A 23,544-nucleotide genomic window follows, 5' to 3' on the forward strand; every position below is an offset into this window, starting at 1 on the left:
TTTTCGTTTATATTTTGTGTATTTCTCCATGTCTTTGTGTTGTCTTAGAGTCTCGTTTCAACTCTCCTTATGTATCTGTCACCAGCCCCCGTCCCCCCTTGATACTTTCAGATTGTGAGCCCCCTGAGGCCAGGAACCATGTCTAATTCCCATCTGAGTAGTCTTTCCCAGTACTTAGTGCAGTGCTTTGCATACCTGAAGTGCTTAATAAATACTAATACTACTACTAAGGGAAAGGCTCCTTTAACCTTGAGGAGGCATGGCACACTCAACAGAGAAATGAAAATAGGTAACGTAGTAGTCTTTTTGTATCCATCCTCACTTTGCGTTGGCACAAGAAGAACTTCCCCATATTTAAGAAAAAATATTATTTCTCAAAAATGCACTCTTACCTGATTGAGGGAAGTAACATCGTGACACACAGCATCAGGAGGCCTGTTAGGTATGGGTACTGAAGGCTGAAAAACAAAAGACACATTGTAAAGCCTTAAGTATGAAGAAAGTATGTCTTGCTTACCAAATCTGCTTCTTCTAGAGAAGATGGAATTGTGATTTTGACTTGAAATTTCAAAAATAGGCAAATCAGTACCGATGTACTTATGTTACACTACACCAAAGGATTTCCACAATTGAACCTGCCCAATTTTGAGGCTCATAGCAGTCTAGACTTCTTTTTGGGACCACAGAAGAGAACACAATGGAGTTGTTAAATAATTTACCTCATGGAGAGCAAAATAGTTTTCAAATTGACACCTGATTCTGGATGTCATAGTCTTAAAATTTCTTGCTTACTGTAATTTGCAGGTTCCAATTAGATGATATATTCACAGCTTAATATTTCTCAAAATAAATTTCTTGTTATGCTGACATGCACTGTTAAGAACCTGCTACTGAGAACCAACCCTATTTGAGGATGCCAACTGTAAACTTTACTCTCCTTATGTGCCTGTTATCCATCTCCTCTCCCTCTTTATATTTGTAGATTGTGAGCCCCCTGAAGGACAGGGGCTGTGTCTAATTCCCACCGGTGTGTTCTTTCCCAGCACTCAGTACAGTGCTTTGCACGCAGTAGGCACTTAACTGCTACTACTATTACTACTACTAGTCAGCCTGAGCCTACATTCAGAGTTGATTTAAACAAGCCAGGGAAGAAATACAGGAAGCAAGTATTTTTTAAAAAATAGCTGAAACAAATCTTTAAAAATATAACAAAATGGCACTGACATAAATAGAAGTATTAATTTATACAATCAAAAACTATAATGCTCTAACTTTTACTGCAATCAGTAGGAGGTCTCTCACTGAAATGTGAATCCGGATGGTTTAAGTCATGAGAAAACCCATGGAATTACATGCCCTTTTTTTGGTCTAAGTCACCTCTGGACTGAACGTGGAATTCAGCCGATTTAAAGGTTTTACACGATCGCGTTATGGTTCCTCTACCTAGAGACACCTTAAGTATGTAGTACAATTTGTATATGGAAATAATTGGGAATTTTTCTTCTTTTATCACCAAGACCAAAGTAAAACGCATACACTTCAGGTCTTCCACTTTATTGGTTGAAAAAATACACATCGAATATTAGTATTTTGCCCTAAAATTAAATACCTCGATCTTCATTCTCAGCAAGGAGTGGGAGGGAGTGGACAGATACCAATCCCATTTCACAGGAAAGAAAGAGAAACTCAAAAGGGTGAAGTCGCTGGACATATTTAGGAATTCCTCCTAAAGAAATTTACTCCCTCTCCCTTGATCTGATCATCTAACTCCAACCACCAAACTTTCTTCCTGAAATATCCCAACTCACTTTTCCCATTTTATCATTCAGCCCTCAAATTCCCACCTCCTTCACTAAAGTTTCCTAAATTAGAAAGTGTCCTTTCCCATCTCCCAAACCTGATTAAACAGCAACTCCCCCAAATCCGTCCTCACTCACCAGCTCACAAATCTGTCTTTCTATTTGCTGAAGGATAATGTAAATGTAGTACCCAACTCATTATTTAGTTACCGATTACTCAATGGTATTTATTGATCACTTACTGTGTGCAGAACACCATTCTAAGGGCTTGGGAGAATACAATAGAGTTGGTAGCATAATCCCTGGCCTCAAATAATTTACACCTTAGTGGAGAGAGCTTAGAATCCAGCTCTCAGTGACAATCATATATGCTTTTCCGTGGCAGGTTCAGTTTACTTAAATGTTCAGTTTGTAGGGGGTGGGGCCCATGTCTGTTGAATTTAGAAAGTCTAGCAAGGTCTTGAGATAGGTGTGAGTTAGGTGCTTCCTAAATCCTTTCAACATTGATTACTCCTGACTCAGGGGCAGATGTCAGTATAGCACCCTTCCGAAAAACACTTAAGACTGCATCTGAAGCAGCATGGTCTAGTAGAAAGAGCACAGGCCTGAGAGACAGAGGACCTTGCCTCTAATCCTGGCTCCACCGTTTGCCTGTTGTGTGACCTTAGGCAAGTCACTTTCTCTGGGCCTCATTTTCCTCATCCATAAAATGGGGATTCAATATCTATTGAGACTGTGAGTCCCATGTAGAACTGTATCTGATCTGATTATTTTGTATCTACCCCAGCACTATACTGAGTTTGCAGACTTTTTTGACACCATATCCCGGTGCTTAGAACAGTGCTTTGCACATAGTAAGCATTTAATAAATTCCATTATTATATCCCAGTTGATTATAAAAGTCCTGTACCAAAGCCAAAAATGAAACAAAATGATGTGCTCTATTACAGTGCTCTTTTCTCAGACCATCATGCCCCATTTGGACTCCCTACTCAGCTCTCCTCTTGTGATGCACAAATCCACATCCTCCAACAAATGCCCTCTGGCTTCAGACCCAAACACACAAAAACAGATACGATTTTTCCAGCACAACAGATACAGAATTTCACGGAGCAACACTGATACCTCTATATATTGTTATTGAAGAAAAGGATTTGACAACTGGAAACAGCTGAGAACATTTGGCTGCCCTGGGAAATTCTCCAAGATCCTTAGGCTTCTCCGTAACAGGGCATTCACCAGCAGATTAAATCAGAGCTGTGTGGTAGGTCCAGTTTCGTTCGAGCTATTCTCTGCTTCTGTGCTTGTGGACTCATTCAATCAGATTTAATTAATTTAATTCATTGAACCGTATTGTGGATGCAATGAGGAACCTAGCAGCTGGAGACGCAATACACTTCCAACAAATTACATGTACTGAGTGCTTACGGTGTGCAGAGCACTGTATTAAGCTCTTGGGAGAGTACAATCTAACAATATAAAAGAGTTGGCAGATACATTCCCTGCCCACAACGAGCTTACAGTCTAGAGGGGGAGACAGATATTAATACAATCCTAATCCTATACTAATCCCCCTCGACCTCTCAGCTGCCTTTGACACTGTGGACCATCCCCTTCTCCTCAACATGCAATCCAACCTTGGCTTCAAAGACTCCATCCTCTCCTGGTTCTCCTCATCTCTCTGGTCATTCATTCTCAGCCTTCTTCATGGGCTCCTCCTCCCCCTCCCATCCCCTTACTGTAGGGGTTCCTCAAGGGTCAGTTCTTGGTCCCCTTCTGTTCTCCATTTATATTACTCCCTTGGTGAACTCATTCACTCCCATGGCTTCAACTATCATCTCTACGCTGATGACACCCAAATCTACATCTCTGTCCCTGCTCTCTCTCCCTCCCTTCAGGCTCATGTATCCTCCTGCCTTCAGGACCTCTCCATCCAGATGTCTGCCCGCCATCGAAAACTCCACATGTCCAAGACTGAGCTCCTTATCTTCCCTCCCAAACCCTGTCCTCTCCCTGACTTTTCCATCACTGTGGACAGCACTACCATCCTTCCTGTCTCACAAGCCCGCAACTTTGGTGTCATCCTTGATTCCGCTCTCTCATTCACCCCACACATCCAATCTGTCACCAAAACCTGCCAGTCTCACCTCCACAACATCGCCAAGATCCGCCCTTTCCTCTCCATACAAACTGCTACCTTGCTGGTTCAATCTCTCATCTTTTCCCGACTGGACTACTGCATCAGCCTCCTTTCTGATCGCCCATCCTCCTGTCTCTCCCTGCTTCAGTCTATACTTCACTCTGCTGCCCAGATCATCTTTCTACAGAAACACTCTGGGCAATGTCACTCCCCCCCTCAAAAATCTCCAGTGGTTGCCTATCGACCTTCGAATCAAGCAAACACTCACTCCTCACTCTCGGCTTCAAAGCTCTCCATCATCTCACCCCCTCCTACCTCACCTCCTTTCTCTCCTTCTCCAGCCCAGCCTGAACACTCTGCTCCTCTGCTGCTAACCCCCTCACTGTGCCTCGTTCTCGCCTGTCCCGCTGTCGATCCCTGGCCCACGTCCTACCTCTGGCCTGGAATGCCCTTCCTCCACACATCCGCCCAACTAGCTCCCTTCCTCCCTTCAAAGCCCTACTGAGAGCTCACCTCCTGCAAGAGGCCTTCCCAGACTGAGCCCCCTCTTTTTCCTCTCTTCCTCCTCCCCTCCCCATTGCCCCCCCCACCCAACCCCCTTCCCCTCCCATAGCACTTGTGTATATTTGTACATATTTATTACTCTATTTATTTTATTAATGATGTGTATATAGCTATAATTCTATTTATTCTGATGGTATTCACACCTGTCTACTTGCTTTGGTGTCTGTCTCCCCCTTCTAGACTGTGAGCCCGTTGTTAGGTAGGGACCATCTCTGTTGCCGATTTGTATATCCCAAGCGCTTAGTACAGTGCTCTGCACACAGTAAGCACTCAGTAAATACGATTAAATGAATGAATAATATAAACAAATACATTACGGACATGGACATGGACATAAGTGCTGTGGAGGGGTGAATAAATCCAAGTGTGAGGGTGAAGAGAATAAATCCAAGTGCAAGGCAGAAGGCAGTGAGTAAAGAGGAAATGAAGGCTCAGTTAGGGAAGGCCTCCTGGAGGGGTGCCTTCAATAAGGCTTTGAAGGAGGGGAGAGTGATCGGCTGTGATTGTTTGTCACAATTCCTCCTGCCTTCAAGACACCTCTACTTGGATGTCCTGCCGTCACCTCAAACTTAACATGCCCAAAACAGACCTCCTTATCTTCCCACCCAAACCCTCCCCTCGACTTTCCCACAACTGTAGACAGCACCGCCATCTTTCCTGTCTCATAAGCCTGTAACCTTGACATTATCCTTGACTCCTTTCATTCAATCCACAAATTCAATCTATCACTAAATCCTGTCAGTGCAACCTTCACATCACTTCACATCCACCCTTTCCTCTCCATCCAAACCGCTACCACGTTAATCCAAGTATGTCTCCTAGCCCGCCTTGATTACTGTATCAGTCTCCTTGCTGACCTCCCTGCCTCCTGTCTCTCCCAACTCCAGTCCAGGCTTCACTCTGCTGCCTGGATCATTTTTCTACACAAACGTTTAGTCCATGTTTCCCAACTCATCAAGAACCTCCAGTGGTTGCACATCTGCCTCTGCATCAAACAGAAACTCCTTACCATTGGCTCTAGACTGTAAGCTCATTGTGGGCAGGGAATGCATGTTATACTGCACTCACTCAAGTGCATAGTACAGTGCTCTGCACACAATAAGCACTCAGACTGGCTGACTGAAATGTGAGACTACAGAGAGGGAGAGAGAGATCAGGGCTGGAGATGTAGATTTGGGAATCATCTACCTAGAGATGATAGTAGAAGCCATGGGGGCAAATGAGTTCTCCAAAAAACTCATCCAGCTCAACAGGCAATGAGCATTATCAAAAGTTGGTGAGATTGTCATTCAGGAACTTCTGAGTCCTGACAACTGTGCTAGAAACACATACATAATAATAATAATGGTACTGGTTAAGCACTTACTATGTGCCAAGCACTGTTTTAAGCACTGGGGTAGACACAAGTTAATCAGGTTAATCAGCCCCACATGGGGCTCACACCCTTAATCCCTATTTTACAGATGAGGTAACTGAGGCCCAGAGAAGTGAAGTGACTTGCCCAAGGTCACACAGCAGACATGTGGCAGAGATGGAATTAGAACCCAGGTTCTTCTGACTCCCAGGCCTGTGCTCTATCCACTAAGCCATACCGCTTCTCTGATGATAAACATGCACATGATTATGGCTCCCTTCGCACATTCAGCTACTTGTATGAAAGTGAGGTTATGTGGTTGAAGATTATGAGGAAGTGAGGGATGTAAAGGGAACTATTGGAGAGCAGAAATTGAAAGAATCTTCCATGGCAGGGTAGAAACATTTTCATTGAGATGACTAACGGCCATAGGCATTGTTGGATCTATCCCTGGAAACCTGAAAAGCTTTGGTATTCTCACAATGACAGGCCCTGTAGGCAACTGAAAAATGAAACAATAAAGGGAATGGGAGGAAATGTGAAAGGAGAGAGACACACAGGGGAAGGAGAGAAACTGTTGTGAATACGACACATTAATAAAACAGAACAGGGAGGCAAGGTACCCGAACATTTGACTGTTAACTATTTCTACCAACAGAGAAATGGTGGGAAGAGCACGAGCCAGGGTGTCAGAGGACCTGGGTTCTAATTCCAGTTCTGTCAATTGCTTGCTGTGTGACCTTCAGCAAGTCACAACTTCTCTGTGCCTCGGTTCTGTTTTCCCTCCAAATAAGACTGTGAGCCTCATGTGGGACAGGGACTGTGTCATACCCAATAACTCATATCTACCCCAGCGCTTAGAACAGTGTTTGACACATAATAAGCACTTAACAAATACCATTAAATAAAGCGGTCTGATTCATTCTGGACATTAGTTAGAAGAACAGTGGGATGAAACTCCCACTATTTTGGTTCCCCTCCAGAATTCATTAAGGACCACCCCACCTCCTGGCTCTGGGTCATAGCTGCCATGCTTCCCAGTGAAGACAGTATGGGAAGATGAAAATCACAGAAGGCTATTTTGATAACATATTGTGGTCTAGTGGAAAAAGCACAGGCCTGGGAGTCAGAAAACATGAGTTCTAATCCCACCTCCGCCACTTGTTTGCTGTGTGACCTTGGATAAATCACAACTTCTCTAATCTCAGTTTCCTCATCTGTAAAATGGGGATTAAATCCTACTCCTTCTACTTTGACTGTGAGCCCCATGTAGGACAGGGTCTGTTCTACTGTTATATTGTACTCTCCCAAGTGCTTGGTACAGTGCTCTGCACATAGTACACTCAAAGATGATTGACTGAAGGTTTCTGTAGTGTACAGGCTCCACAGAAATTCTGAAAATGACTATGTGCAGTGAAGACCACAGGAACTACCACTGTACTCTCCCCCAAGAGCTTAGTACAGTGCTCTGCACACTGTAAGCTCTCAGTGAATACGACTGATTCATTGATTGAAGGTGTCTGTATGGTACAGGCCCAGCAGGAATTCTGAAAATAGTTGGATGGACAGTAAAGCACACAGTGACTACCACTGTACTCTCCCAAAAGTTTAGTACAGCGCTCTACACAGAGTAAGCGCTCAATAAATACCATTGCTGATGACTACCATGGCAGCTGCCTACTTGTCCATGGTGCTACAAGCCCTGGTACTATGCCGAGGATTACCTCATTCAATGGTATTAAGCTTACTTTGTGCAGAGCACTGTATTAAGTGCTTGGTACTAAGTGGTCACTTCCACTACCACATTAGTCCAACCACTTATCACTCGAGAAGCAGTATGGCTCAGTGGAAAGAGCACAGGCTTTGGAGCCAGACGTCATGGGTTCAAATCCCATCTCCACCAACTGTCAACTGTGTGACTTTGGACAAGTCACTTAACTTCTCTGTGCCTCAGTTACCTCATCTGTAAAATGGGGATTAAAACTGTGAGCCCCCCATGGGACAACCTGATCACCTTGTAGTAAGCGCTTAACAAATACCATCATTATTACTTATCCCATCCCATACTGCATCAGCCTCCTTGTTGACCTCCCTACTTCCTGTCTCTCCTCATTCAAGTCCATACTTCACTCTACTGCCCAGATCATTTCTCTACAAAAATGTTCAGGCCATGTTTCCCCACTACTTAAGAACCTCCATCGGTTTCCTATCCACCTCCACATCAAACAGAAACTCCCTACCATGGGCTTTAAAGCACTCAATCACCTGGTCTCCACCTACCTCACCTGGCTATTCTCCTATTACAACCCAGCCTGTCATTTCACTCCTCTAATGCCAACCTGACTGAGCCCCTGACTGCTCCCAGACTGAGCCCCTTCCTTCCTCTCCCCCTCATCCCCCTCTCCATCCCCCCATCTTACCTCCTTCCCTTCCCCACAGCACCTGTATATATGTATATATGTTTGTACATATTTATTACTCTATTTATTTATTTATTTTACTTGTACATATCTATCCTATTTATTTTATTTTGTTAGTATGTTTGGTTTTGTTCTCTATCTCCCCCTTTTAGACTGTGAGCCCACTGTTGGGTAGGGACTGTCTCTATATGTTGCCAATTTGTACTTCCCAAGCGCTTAGTACAGTGCTCTGCACATAGTAAGCGCTCAATAAATACAATTGATGTTGATGATGATAACCTACTCAATGTACCTCAATCTTGTCTACCTTGCCAGCAACATCTGGCCCACATCCTGCCTCTGGTCTGGAATGCTCTCCCTTTTCATATCCGACAGAAAATTACTCTCCCCCTCTTCAAAACCTTATTGAAGGCACATCTCCTCCAAGAGGCCTTCCCTGTCTAAGCCCTTATTTCCTCTTTTCCCACTCCCTTCTGCATCACCCTGACTTGCTCCCTTTATTCATCCCCACAGCGCTTATGTACATATCTGTAATTTATTTATATTAATGCCTGTCTCCCCCTCTAGACCGTAAGCTCATTATGGGCAGTGAATGTGTCTTCTATATTGCCATGTTGTACTCTTCCAAGCCTTAGTACAGTGCCCTGTACTACACAAGCATTCAATAAATATGACTGATTGATTGACTTCAGCCAAAGGTGGGTTTCTGTGGGTAAAATGCTTATGAGACCATTGCTATGTGCTAAAACCCGACCTCCTATTGCCCCAGCGGGAATGTGAGTGGTAGGGAGAAGAGAAGGATCCTGGTGTTTCATGAAACCACTAGCACATAATCAAATTCCTTCGCACAGATTCTCAGTTCCAAAGACTTCTTGATGAGCCTTATCCCAATCAAGAAGACTTGAGAACTTTTGCACTTAGAACAGTGCCCAGCACTTACAACAGTGCTTGACAACATAGTATGCACTTTAATGCCATTATAATTGTTATTTTGGACAAAAACAATCACTGGTTTGCTCTGGAAGAATGGAACAATGTCCATACAATGTCCATACATTGTTATCCATGTTTTCTGATTTGCTCTCTAAATTACCAGATTACCAGCAGCCTGGATTTTCCAAGTATTAACCTCTGAGTGGTTTTGACTTAACTGCCCAGGCTGTGCCACTAACCAATAAAAAAAGCTGTTTCTTGGAAACCTTCGGACCAGCCATCGATCTTTCTCCACAAAATTGATGTCCTATTATTAGGCATGTTTTTCTTTCTTTTTTTGACTCAGGGTAACCCACTGCACTGACAACAGCCACAACACTGCCAAGTTTCCATTTGTGAGGGAGAAAAAATGAGAGGGAGTAACAATACTCCAAGAGACAAAACCCCGTCTTGGGGTATAGTGATTTCATCTGTAAAATAGGCATTCAATCCTATTCCCTCCTACTTAGGCTGTGAGCCCCATAAGGGACAGGGCCTGTGTCCAACCTGATTATCTTGTATCTACCCCAACACTTAGAACATAGTAAGCGCTGAACCAGTGCCATAGTTATCAATTATCATTATACCAAGCCATCCTACCATGTCACCTCTGCAACTACTTCTGCTCTGACCCTGATAGCCTCTCCTTTGCTAATTCCATCTCTGTGTAGGAAGCAGGGGCAGAAAAGGGAGACTCTTAACAGTACTAGTACAGTAGTGATATGGCCCTCTGGAGCAGAGACCCAAATTTGAAGGCAGTTTGGGCAGCCACATTATGGGGGGCTCTGAATCTCTCTGGGATTCTTGGGAACCCCATGCAGTTCTTAGTACCCTCTAGCTGTGTAACAGTCAAGTATCAAATTTATTGAGTGCTTACTGTGTATATAAAGATAAACAGACACGTTCCCTGCCCACACCCAGAAGAAAGGAGACCAGCCAACACAGAGGTGGCGCATATTGTATGTGATTTGTAGGACAGACTTATCCACGCTTTTCACCACAGATAATGCAAGTAATCCAGGTGCCAAAATATAATTTTGTTGCTAGCACGACTCCGCAGAGTGGCTTCTCTCCTACTGATCCGAATGCCTTTCAGCATCCTCAACGGTATTTACTGAGCACTTACTTACTATGTGCGGAGCACTGTATGGAGCGCTTAGGAGAGTGCAATACAACAGACTTGGCTGGCACGTTCCCTGGCCCCAGAGAGTTGACAGTCTAGAGGATGAGCTTTGTAGAGACGAGCTTTATAGCCTTTCATATGCTGACTACTGAGTGTCCACAAAATAGCTCACATTACCCATCTAGGACAGTCAGCTACTGGCTGATTAGGTGACTTTCCGGAATAGTAACAACCATTAAGTCACCTAGAAAAACCAGACTGAACCTTGGTGGGTTTTTCTAGGCCCATCATGATAGGTATTGTTTCAAGCACTGCTTCCCAACTGATTGACAATCAGACACTTGGTATCCTGAATCCCAAAGATGTGTGTACTTCTGTATAGTTTGCTGGGGTTCAAAAAGAAATCTGCATCTTACCTTGACTTTCTCTGATGCCCGCTTTCCACCAAATCCTCCTGAACCAACCACGAACAAAGAGAACTGGTTGTAGCAGATCGGCTCCTTCTCATGGTACGTAGTCACTGAAAAAAATACCAGGAGAGACAGAAGGGGTGAAATGAGTTCCTGTCTCTTGTACCTAGAATGTCTTCCTTTGGATGAGTGTTCAACCTATCACATCCAACCTTAGAGACTTAGCACTAGTAAGTGCTTAATAAATGCCCTAAGTATTATTATTATTATTTTACCTACCACTAAGAAATATAAATGTTAGCAGTATTGCTTGGCCCCAGTAAACCAGTCAATGGTATTTATTGAGTGCTTACTATATTCAGAGCACTGTACTAAGCACCTTTCAAACCCACAGGAGTACAAAGCCTCTTGCTCCCTAAAACTTCTGCAAGGCAGGTTGGCGCTTACAGTCAGGAAACCAAGGCACAGCCATGAGAGGGATTTGTTGACCAGAGCACTATCGCAAGAGAAACCAAGAGTTCCTCACCACTCTAACCATGGGTCCTTACAGGTGTGCTTCTCAGATGCAATCAGCTGCAATTTCTGCAACTAGAGCCTTCTGCATCTGGGGCAAAAAAACACCACCACAAAAACTGGGCAGAGGCAGACACTGCTCCATCACCTATCACCACCAAATATGGTATCTGGGCTCCCCTCTGGAAGGGCATTACACCTCTTTGAGCACATACAGCAAGGCTCACTCACAAAAGGTAAGGCCTAATTTAAAACTGCTGAACAGCTGGTTCTCAGTGAAAATGAGAAGTTAAAACACAGGTCACAAAAGGCTGAAAGAAATGACCAAGACCCCTTTCATGGCAGAAATTGAGCAGCATTTCAATACTCTGTCCATCACTGGTTTCTTATTTCAATATTGCAGAACTAAGGAATCAACTCCAATGGGCCTGGGAGTCTGAGGACCTGGGTTCCTAATCCCAAATATGCCACTTATATGCTGTGTGACCTTGGGCAAGTCATTTCATTTCTCTGGGCCTCACTTATCTCATCTGTAAAATGGGGATTAAGACTGTGAGCCCCATTTGGGACATGGACTGCATTCAATCTGATTAGCTTGAATCCATCCCAGCACTTAGTACAGTGCCTGGTACACAGATATTGCTTAACAAATACCATTTTTTAAAAAGTATTAAGAAAGATGGGATTTTTTGGTGTAAACAAATGCATATTCCCACAAACAGAGAGAATAGGGTGCAGAAAATGTATATTCAGCGTGACGTAGTAGATAGAGCACGGGACTGGGAGTCAGAAGGTCATGGGTTCTAAAACCTGACCTCGCCACTTGTCTGCTGTGTGACCTTGGGCAAGTCGCTTCACTTCTCTGGGCCTCAGTTCCCTCATCTGTAAAATGAGGATCGAAGATGATGATGGTATTTGTTAAGCGCTTACTATGTGCCAAGCACTGTTCGAGACTATGAGCACCACATGGGACAGAGACTGTGTCCATTGCTTGTATCCACCCCAGTGCTTAGTACAATGCCTGGCACAAAGTAAGCACTTAAATACCAAAATTATTATTATTATTATTAATCAAAGAACTCAAGCACAATCTTTTTGCTCTACCCTGACTGTCAAACACGAATGAAATTCTGTGGTTTGAAAGACTTTGTAAACTTGAGTTATTCTCACCCTATTTTACCTCATGGGATAAGGGTGAGTGTTTTCATGGACTGCTACTGCTGGAACAGTTTCTCCTTCAAACACTGTTTCCCTCGTTTAAATTCTGCCAACTGGCTAGACTAGTCCTGGTATCACACAAACAAACTTAAAATTTTCTGGGGTGTTAAGAGCAGAAGCCATCAACTATTAAACTCCACTTTAATCCCTGCCTCAACGTTGTCTCTTTTTATGGTATTTGTTATGCACTTACGATGTGTCAGACACTGTTCTAAGCGCTAGGGTAGGTACAAGTTAATTAGGCTACTCTCAGTCCCTCTCCCTCATGGGACTCACAATTTAAGTAGGAGGAATAATGGGTATTTACTTAATCCCCATTTTACAGTTGATGAAACTGAGGAACAGAGAAATCAAGTGACTTGCCCAAGGTCACAAGCAAGCAATTGACCATCCCTGCAGGAAGCTCCAGTAGTCTGGCATCATGGGAATTTCCCCAGGTTTGAGAACAGAGCAGTGCAACCACGTCAAGGCCCAACAATTCATTCATTCAATCGTATTTATTGAGCGCTTACTGTGTGCAGAGCACTGTACTAAGGGGCAACTACCTTGGAAAGTTCCAAAATGGCTTCAATTTTGAATCCACTGACTCTTTATTAAGCCTTTATATTTATAAATAACTTCTGAGTGGCTCAATAAGCTTTATAAGTGTTAATCCTCACTGATCCTCCCATTTCTATGAGATAAGCATTCTTCATCTTTGTATAAAGGGGATACTCTCAAGCAGAAACAGCCTTGAAGGTCAAAAGCAGGTCAGTAGAAGAACTCAAACCTCCTAGAGGAATGACTGACAAGGAAAAAGGGGAAAGAAGACTAAACTTTGATTAGTGAATTTCAGATCTCTCTCTATATACACATGGTTTTACCACAATGTACTAATATTCACTTCATTTAAATTGACAGGCTGCAGGTTCAAACTATTTGGGGAAGTGAATATTACTAAGGTGGTTCGTTCATTCATTCAATCGTATTTATTGACGGCTTACTGTGTGCAGAGCACTGTACTAAGCGCTTAGGAGAGCACAATACAACAATAAACAGACACATTCCCTGACCACAACGAGCTTACAGTCTAGAGGGGGAGACAGACAATATTTGTATAATATTTGTATAATACAAATAAATAATACTACATATACGTACATAAGTGCTGTGAGGCTGGGGATGGTGGGGTGGAGAGCAAAGGGAACAAGTCAGGGTGACACAGAAGAGAGTGGGAGATGAGAAAAGGTGGGGCTTAGTCTGGAAAGGCCTCTTGCAGGAGATTTGCCTTCATAAAGGCTCTGAAGCCGGGGGAGAGTAATTGTCTGTCGGATTTGAGGAGGGAGGGCATTCCGGGCCACAGGCAGGACCTGGGCTAGGGGTTAAAACTGACAAGTTCAACTATTAAATTAAGCTTAGTTTGACTTATAAAATCAATTACCATCCAAAAGAATAACACTTCCTGACCCCTTATCCAGGACATCTACAATCACGCCTTCAGATGAAAATTTTCCTGCAACGAGAAAAGAATACATAATGATGTGCAGCTTTTATAGGCCTTAAATCATTGGATTTTGACATATGTCTATCTAAAACAGAGATGCTGCACTAACCAGAAAATTTTGATCACAATATCATTAAAACTTGAGAGGTGGCTGACAGCAAAGGGAGACACTCTGTATGTACCAGAATGTCACCCACAATGTTGGAAAAATAAAGTTAGGGGAACTTAATTGTTCTCTCTCAACTGTATTATCTTATTTACCTGGCAACAAAGGAAATTTAACACATTGAAAAGCAGAGAGAAAAGTTGCCAGCAAATGTTTGCAGAGCAGATTAAAACACAACATGAAAATACTAAAGTGGCAAAGTCACAAATGGTACTGGCCTTGCTTTTCCTTTCCACTTTCCCCATATATGCACACTATCTGATCCCTCCCCTACCTTTTTCATCCTTCACCTTCAGGTTTTTTGCAGTATGGCCTAGTGGAAAACTCACGTGCCTGAGAGTCTGGGGACCTGGGTTCTAATCCTGCCTCTGCCAGTTTCCTGCTGTGGGACCTTGACCAAATCATTTAACTTTGCTGTGCCCCAGTTTCCTCATCTGTAAAGTATGGATTCAATACCTGCTCTCCCTCCCCCTTACACTATGAGCCTTATGTGGAACAGGGGCTGTGTCCAACTTGACTACCTTGTATCTATTCCAGTGCTTAGTACAGTGTGTGGGATATAGTAAGTGCTTAACAAATACCACAATAGCAATTATGATAGTGATTATAATAAATACAAATGTCATTTAGACAAAATGAGAAAAGGGCATCAGCTCTGAATCTTTCAAAAAGAGAAGAGCACAAAGAAGCAAAGAATCAATCAATCAATCAATTGTATTTATTGAGCGCTTACTGTGTGCAGAGCACTGTACTAAGTGCTTGAGAAGTACAAGTTGGTGACATAAAGAAAGGAAGTGAAGACATAAAGTGAAGGACATAAAGAAAGAAGGGAGTGAAGGGGAATTGGGAGGAAAGAGGCTAATATGTTTAAAGAATAGAATGAGTAAAAAGTTTCTGAATAGAGAATAGAGGAAACACTCAGCAAAAGGAATCTATTACCTCTGTGTGCTTGGGGAGATAAATGACCTGGATTACTTACTATTTTAATGGGGTGTGTGAGTCAGTTTTTTTGTATTTTCTACCCCCAAAATACTGTAAATATGACCGGTAGCAAAAAAATCCTAAAATTTTACCAAATGTCTACACCCTATTTCAGTTTCTTGGATGTTTCGAATTCAGAAGTCAGTCAGTCAATCATATTTACTGAGCGCTTACTGTGTGCAGAGCACTGTACTCAGCACTTGGGAGAGTACAATATAACAGACACAATTAGCTTACAGTCTAGAGGGGGAGACAGACATTAATATAAATAAATAAAATTATAGATACGTACAAAAGTGCTGTGGGGCTACGATACAGGATGAATAAAGGGAGCAAGTCAGGGTGACGCAGAAGGGAGGGGAAGAAAAGGAAAAGAGGATTTAGTCGGGGAAGGCCTCTTGGAGGAGCTGTACCTTCAATAAGAGTTTGAAGGTGGGGGAGAGTAACTGTCTGTCAGATAGGAAGTGGGAAGGCATTGCAGGCCAGAAGCAGGATGAGGGCGAGCGGTTGGCAGTGAGATAGATGAGACTGAGGTACTGTGAGTAGGTTGGCAGTAAAGGAGCCAAGTGTGTGGCCTAGGCTGTAGTAGCAAAGTAGCAAGGTGAGGTAAGAGCGGGTAAGACGATTGAGTGCTTTAAAGCTAAATGAAAAGAGTTTCTGTTTGATGCAGAGGTGGATGGGCAACCACTGGAGGTTCTTGAGGAGTGGGGAAACATGGACTGAATGCTTTAACAGAAAAATGATCCGGGCAGCAGAATGAAGTATGGACTGGAGTGGGGAAGAGACAGGAGGCAGGGAGGTCAGCAAGGAGACTGATACAATAATCAAGGCGAGATAGGAGAAGTGTTTGGATTAACGTGGTAGCAGTTTGGATGGAGAGGAAAGGGTGGATTTTAGCGATGTTGTAAAGGTTGAACCGACAGGATTTAGTGATGGATTGAATATGTGGGATGAATGAGAGAGCAGAGTCAAGGATAATGCCAAGGTTATGGGCTTGTGAAAAAGGAAGAATAGGAAAGTCAGGAGAAGGACAGGGTTTGGGTGGGAAGATAAGGAGTTCTGCTTTAGACATCTTAAGTTTGAGGTGACAGCAGGACATCCAAGTAGAATTACACAAGGACCCAATAAGAGAATTTTTAAACCACAAGCCTATTGACTTTTAATCAGTGGATTTAAAGACCAATTCTGCATCCCTAGCTTCTCTTCCTTAATACAGGGATTGAAGCCAGATGACCTGGTTTTAACTTGAAGATTTCACGGAACATAGTGTCAAGGCACTCTAAAGTCTCTGCTGGATAATTCAACAATAACCCTAAAGCCTTCACACAACTCAGATGCCATTTGGGATTCCTTAAATTCAGCAAAGGAATCAACAAATTCTCTCAGTTACAAGCAAGGCTCTCTGCATTTCACTGTAGTTGCAGCAGAAGAAATGAGAGCAGCCTCTCTGAGGAATAACAACTGTGGTATTTGTTAAGTACTTACTGTGTGGCAAGAACTGTATTAAGTGCTGATTATGATTATGAAATAGGTTGGACACAGTTCCTGTCCCACACGGGGCTCACAGTCTAAAGGGGAGAGTGAACAGGTATTGGATGTCCACTTTACAACGAGGAAACTGAGGGACAGAGCAGTTAAGTGACTTGCCCCAGGTCACACAGCAGACCAGTGGCAGAACCAGGATTAGAACCCAGGTCCTCTGAACCCCCAAGTCCTCGCTGTTTCTCTTCAAACTCCAAATCTTCTTGGAGAGCACCACTACTGCAGTTTATCTTTTTCTTAAGGCAGTTCCAGAAAGCTGTGGTCTCATTAGACAGGTATCCTTCCAATATAATAATTTCCTCAGCAGGTTTCACTATTTGGATGTGACCTCAATATAGTGAGATTTTATGAAATTCCAGAAGGCGCTTCCTGAAACAAATACCTAGTATAGCCAGTATCACATGACCATGAATTACAACAGTGTTTTCATTTAATAATAATTATGGTATTTGTTAAGCGCTTACTATGTGGCAGGCACTGTACTAAGCACTGGGGAGGATACAAGCAAATCAAGTTGGACACAGTCCCTGTCCCCCATGGGGCTCGCAGTTTCAATCCCCATTTTACAGATGAGGTAACTGATGCCCAGAGAAGTGAACTGATTTGCCCAAGGTCACACAGCAGACAAGTATCGGAGCCAGGATTAGAACCCCTGCCTGTGTTCTATCCACTACACCATGCCACTTCTCATTTACTTTAAATTCTCTCTCTAGGCCATAGCTACATAAAGATAGTGACACTATGGTTGGACCCATAGTTTATCCAATCAATCCAAGGTATTTATTTTTTTACTACTTATAATTATTATTACTATGATTATATAATATAATAATTGCTAATTATTGGAAGGACAGGTGTCTTTATTTAATAATAATTATGGTATTTGTGAAGTGCTTACTATGTGCCATACACTGTTCTAAGCACTGGAGTGGACACAAGCAAATCGGATTGGGCAAAGTCCCTGTCCCACATGGGGCTCACAGTCTCAATCACCATTTTACAGATGAGGGAACTGAGGTACAGTGAATCAATCAATCAATCGTATCTATTGAGCATTTACTGTGTGCAGAGCACTGTACTAAGCGCTTGGGAAGTACAAGTTGGCAACATATAGAGACGGTCCCTACCCAACAGTGGGCTCACAGTCTAGAAGGGGGAGACAGAGAACAAAACAAAACATATTAACAAAATAAAATAAATAGAATAGATATGTACAAGTAAAATAGAGTAATAAATATGTACAAACATATATACATATATACAGGTGCTGTGGGGAAGGGAAGGAGGTAAGACGGGGGGATGGAGGGGGGACGAGGGGGAGAGGAAGGAGGGGGCTCAGTCTGGGAAGGCCTCCTGGAGGAGGTGAGCTCTCAGTAGGGCCTTGAAGGGAGGAAGAGAGCTAGCTTGGCGGATGTTGGGAGGGAGGGCATTCCAGGCCAGGGGGATGACGTGGGCCAGGGGTCGACAGCGGGACAGGCGAGAACGAGGCACGGTGAGGAGATTAGCGGCAGAGGAGCGGAGGGTGCAGGCTGGGCTGTAGAAGGAGAGAAGGGAGGTGAGGTAGGAGGTGTGGTAGGTAGGTTGTGAAGTGAAGTGACTTGCCCTAGGTCGCACAGCAGACAAGTGGCAGAGCCGGGACTGGAACCCAGGTTCTTCTGACTCCCTGGCCCGTGCTCTATCCATGCTACTTCTATCTTTTTAATTGACTACTTTTGTTTTTATCACTGCATTTCTGCTTTTCTTCTTTTACCTAGTGTATACTTGACAATATATGAGCACTTGTCTCCCCTATTATGTAGTAGTCTCTTCAAGGCCAGGGACAGTCTTTTACTTCTATTACCCGTTCCCCAAGTGCTTAGAACAGGGCCCAACACACAACAGACTCTCAAAAACTGCTGTTGATGGTGATGAAAATATATTACGAAAGAGTCAAAGTAGTTATTTCATTGAACCACTAAGAGGTCACCTGTTCTAATGGGATAAATCAAAGTATGTTCTTCATTGACTTAATATGCCTCTGTAAGAAAATAAACCGTATAATGGTAGTGTAGAAGCACAATGGTCTAGGCCTTGCATTAGCCCCTGTTGGTTCAATTGTTCCCTCTGAACTGTTTCGTTTCTAGGCCTGTTTGATTACCTCCTAATCACCCTGTTTAAGTGAACGAGAGTAAGTCCAGAGACTAGAGTCCCCAAGAGTGGTAGAATACCAAGTGATGGAACGTGATGGGCCTGTAGGCCTGGACTCCATTTTGTCTGGCCAAGCCGCCATTCACGCGAAGCAGACACAACACATATCCTCCTCTCTCCTTTGTTTTGTTTTATCTGTCTTAGGAAGTTTGGTTTGTCAAGGTCTTGAGACAGGAAGAAGCCAGGTCGGGATTCCTAACCTACTTATCAATAGAATCTGCCCACCAGATCCTTATAATGGAGAGAGCTAGGCAGGGCCTAATAATTACCCCAAGTAGAAATTTACTGCTGTTTGTGTTAAGGTATATTGAATGATTTGGGCTCTCCAATCACAAGTGAAGCTAGGATTTCATTCATTCATTCATTCAATCGTATTTATTGAGCACTTACTGTGTGCAGAGCACTGTACTAAGCACTTGGGAAGTACAAGTTGGCAACATGTAGAGATGGTCCCTACCCAACAATGGGTTCACAGTCTAGAAGGGGGAGACAGACAACAAAACATGTGGACAGGTGTCAAGTCGTCAAAATAAATAGAATTAAAGCTAAATGCACATCATTAACAAAATAAATAGAATAGTAAATATGTACAAGTAAAATAAATAGAGTAATAAATCTGTACATACATATATACAGGTGCTGCGGGGAAGGGAAGGAGGTAGGGTGGAGGGGAAGGAGAAGAGAGGAAAAAGGGGGCTCAGTCTGGGAAGGCCTCTTGGAGGAGGTGAGCTCTACGTAGGGCTTTGAAGGAAGGAAGAGAGCTCGCTTGGCAGATATGTAGAGGGAGGGCATTCCAGGCCAGAGGGAGGACCTGGGCCGGGGGTCGATGGCGGGACAGGTGAGAACGAGGTACAGTGAGGAGGTTAGTGGCAGAGGAGCAGAGGGTGCGGGCTAGGCTGCAGAATGAGAGAAGGGAGGTGAGGTAGGAGGGGGCGAGGTGATGGAGAGCCTTGAAGCTCAGAGTGAGGAGTTTTCGCTTGATGCATAGGTTGACAGGCAGCCACTGGAGATTTTTGAGAGATCCCTACCAAGGATCCCTCTGTACCAGCGCCAATCCTCCACTCCTCCCTCCCAGCCCCCTCCTTCCCCTTCTCCCCGCCCCCACCCCATCCCAGTTCTCCTTTCCCATTGCCACCCCACTTCCCACTCTCCCCACCAAGGCCCCGCCAACTCATCCCAATCCAAACCCTCCCCACCCCTCGCACCCTTCCCCCTCCCTCGACAGCTACTGCCAAGTGTGGCCTCTGGAACCCTCGCTCCGTTTTTAGTAAGATCCGGACGACACGGTATCTTCTGCTGCTCTCTCCAGTGGAGGCCTCTTCTTCTCCCACTCCTCCAGACTCAACGGAAAAGGAGGAGGCGTCGGTTTCCTTCTCGCCCACCAATGTCGCTTTCGCACTATCCCTCCTCCCCCTTCCCTTTCCTTCCCTTCCTTTGAAGCCCACATTATTCACCTCTACCACCCCCTCCAGATTCTTGTAGCTGTCATCTACAGCCCCCACGGCCCCACCTCCAACTTCTTTAACAACTTTGACCCCTTCCTCACCTTCCTTCTCTCCTTTTCCATGCCCACTCTGATCCTCGGAGACTTCAACATCCACATGGATATCCCTGATGACTCCTCTGCCACCCACCTTCTATCTCTCCTTGATGCTTCCAACCTCTTGCTCCACCCCACCACACCCACTCACCAACTTGGTCATACCCTCAACCTCATCATCTCCTACTGCTGCACTGTGTCCACCCTCACCAACTCTGAAATCCCTCTCTCTGATCATAATCTTCTCACCTGCCTCCTCACTCACACTCCTTTCCCCTGTAAATCCATATTACTCCCTCACAGAGATCTCCGCTCTCTTGACCCCATCCATCTTTCTGAGCGCCTCACACCCCGCCTCGCCTCCCTCTCCTCTCTACCCAGTCTTGATGATCAGATTACTGCTCTCAACTCTACTCTTTCTACTCAGCTAGACTCACTCGCTCCCCTTTCCCTTCACCGCTCTCATACCGCTAACCCACAGCCCTGGATCACTGCCACTGTCGGCCTCCTTCGCTCTTATGCTCGAGCTGCCAAACGCTGCTGGTGAAAGTCTAAACACCATGCCAACCTCGTTCACTTCAAGTTTATCCTTTCCTGCCTTAACTCAGCCCTCTCCTCTGCCAGACAAAACTATTTCTCCTCCCTTATTGACACTCATGCCCACCATCCCCGTCAGCTCTTCTGTACATTCAACTCCCTTCTCAGGCCCCCGGTTCCTCCCCCTCCTCCTTCCCTCACTCCCAACAATCTGGCCTCCTACTTCCTTAATAAAATTAAATCCATCAGGTCCGACCTCCCCAAAGTCACTCCCCCACCTTCTCCAAACCCCCGGCTTTCAACACTCTCTGCTACTCTCCCATCCTTCCCAGCAGTATCCTAAGAGGAGCTCTCCTCCCTCCTCTCAAGTGCTACTCCGGCCACCTGTGCTTATGACCCCATTCCCTCTCATCTCATGAAATCTCTCGCTCCGTCCCTTCTCCCCTCCTTAACTTCCATCTTCAACCGCTCACTCTCCACTGGTTCCTTCCCCTCTGCCTTCAAACATGCCCATGTCTCTCCCATCCTAAAAAACCCTCTCTTGACCCCACCTCACCTTCTAGTTATCGCCCCATCTCCCTCCTACCATTCCTTTCCAAACTCCGTGAACGAGTCGTCTACACGCACTGCCTCGAATTCCTCAACACCAATTCTCTCCTCGACCCCCTCCAGTCTGGCTTCCGTCCCCTACATTCCACGGAAACTGCCCTCTCAAAGGTCACCAATGACCTCCTGCTTACCAAATCCAACGGCTCATACTCTATCCCAATCCTCCTCGACCTCTCAGCTGCCTTCAACACTGTGGACCACCCCCTTCTCCTCAACACGCTATCCAACCATGGCTTCACAGACTCCGTCCTCTCCTGGTTCTCCTCATCTCTCCGGTTGTTCATTCTCAGTCTCTTTTGCAGGCTCCTCCTCCCCCTCCCAGCCCCTTACTGTGTGGGTACCCCAAGGTTCAGTTCTCGGTCCCCTTCTGTTCTCTATCTACACTCACTCTCTTGGTGACCTCATTCGCTCCCACGGCTTCAACTATCATCTCTACGCTGATGACACCCAGATCTACATCTCTGCCCCTGCTCTCTCCCCCTCCCTCCAGGCTCGCATCTCATCCTGCCTTCAGGACATCTACATCTGGATGTCTGCCCGCCACCTAAAACTCATGTCCAAGACTGAACTCCTTGTCTTCCCTCCCAAACCCTGCCCTCTCCCTGACTTTCCCATCACTGTTGACGGCACTACCATCCTTCCCGTCTCACAAGCCCGCAACCTTGGTGCCATCCTCGACTCCGCTCTCTCATTCACCCCTCACATCCAAGCCATCACCAAAACCTGCCGGTCTCAGCTCCGCAACATTGCCAAGATCTGCCCTTTCCTCTCCATCCAAACCGCTACCCTGCTAGTTCAGCTCTCATCCTATCCTGTCTGGACTACTGCATCAGCCTCCTCTCTGATCTCCCATCCTTGTGTCTCTCCCCACTTCAATCCATACTTCATGCTGCTGCCCGGATTGTCTTTGTCCAGAAACGCTCTGGGTATGTTACTCCCCTCCTCAAAAATCTCCAGTGGCTACCAATCAATCTGCGCATCAGGCAGAAACTCCTCACCCTCGGCTTCAAGGCTCTCCATCACCTCGCCCCCTCCTACCTCACCTACCTTCTCTCCTTCTAAAGCCCAGCCCGCACCCTCCGCTCCTCTGCCGCTAATCTCCTCACCGTGCCTTGTTCTCGCCTGTCCCGCCGTCGACCCCCGGCCCACGTCATCCCCCTAGCCTGGAATGCCCTTCCTCTGCCCATCCGCCAAGCTAGCTCTCTTCCTCCCTTCAAGGCCCTACTGAGAGCTCACCTCCTCCAGGAGGCCTTCCCAGACTGAGCCCCCTCCTTCCTCTCCCCCTCGCCCCCCTCTCTATCCCCCCGTCTTACCTCCTTCCCTTCCCCACAGCACCTGTATATATGTATATATGTTTGTACATATTTATTACTCTATTTATTTTACTTGTACATATCTATTCCATTCATTTTATTTTGTTAATATGTTTTGTTTTGTTCTCTGTCTCCCCCTTCTAGACTGTGAGCCCACTGTTGGGTAGGGACTGTCTCTATATGTTGCCAACTTGTACTTCCCAAGAGCTTAGTACAGTGCTCTGCACACAGTAAGTGCTCAATAAATACGATTGATTGACTGATTGATTTTGAGGAGGGGAGTAATATGCCCAGAGCGTTTCTGCACAAAGATGATCCGGGCAGCAGCGTGAAGTATAGACTGAAGTGGGGAGAGACAGGAGGATGGGAGATCAGAGAGGAGGCTGATGCAGTAATCCGGTTGGGATAAAATGAGAGATTGAACAAGTAAGGTAGCTGTTTGGATGGAGAGGAAAGGGCGGATCTTGGTGATTTTGCGGAGGTGAGACTGGCAGGTTTTGGTGACGGATTGGATGTGAGGGGTGAACGAGAGAGCGGAGTCGAGGATAATAATAATAATAATGATAGCATTTATTAAGTGCTTACTATGTACAAAGCACTGTTCTAAGCACTGGGGAGGTTACATGGTGGTGAAGTTGTCCCATGGGGGGCTCACAGTCTTAATCCCCATTTT

General features: G+C 45.0%; 1 protein-coding gene across 3 annotated transcripts in view; it reads right to left on the reverse strand.

Moving 5' to 3' along the window:
• Window positions 1–23,544, reverse strand: part of HSD17B4 (hydroxysteroid 17-beta dehydrogenase 4) — a 116,878-nt gene that overhangs the window by 34,637 nt on the left and 58,697 nt on the right. For all 3 annotated transcript variants that reach the window (XM_038769455.1, XM_038769456.1, XM_038769457.1), the window contains exons 15-17: window positions 13,934–14,005; window positions 10,789–10,892; window positions 393–458 (exon numbers count right to left, since the gene is read on the reverse strand). In XM_038769455.1, the coding sequence (XP_038625383.1) occupies window positions 393–458; window positions 10,789–10,892; window positions 13,934–14,005 (242 nt within the window). The remainder of the gene's footprint in view (window positions 1–392; window positions 459–10,788; window positions 10,893–13,933; window positions 14,006–23,544) is intronic.

The sequence above is a fragment of the Tachyglossus aculeatus genome, chromosome X4, assembly GCF_015852505.1.
Source record: "Tachyglossus aculeatus isolate mTacAcu1 chromosome X4, mTacAcu1.pri, whole genome shotgun sequence".
NCBI lineage: Eukaryota > Metazoa > Chordata > Mammalia > Monotremata > Tachyglossidae > Tachyglossus > Tachyglossus aculeatus.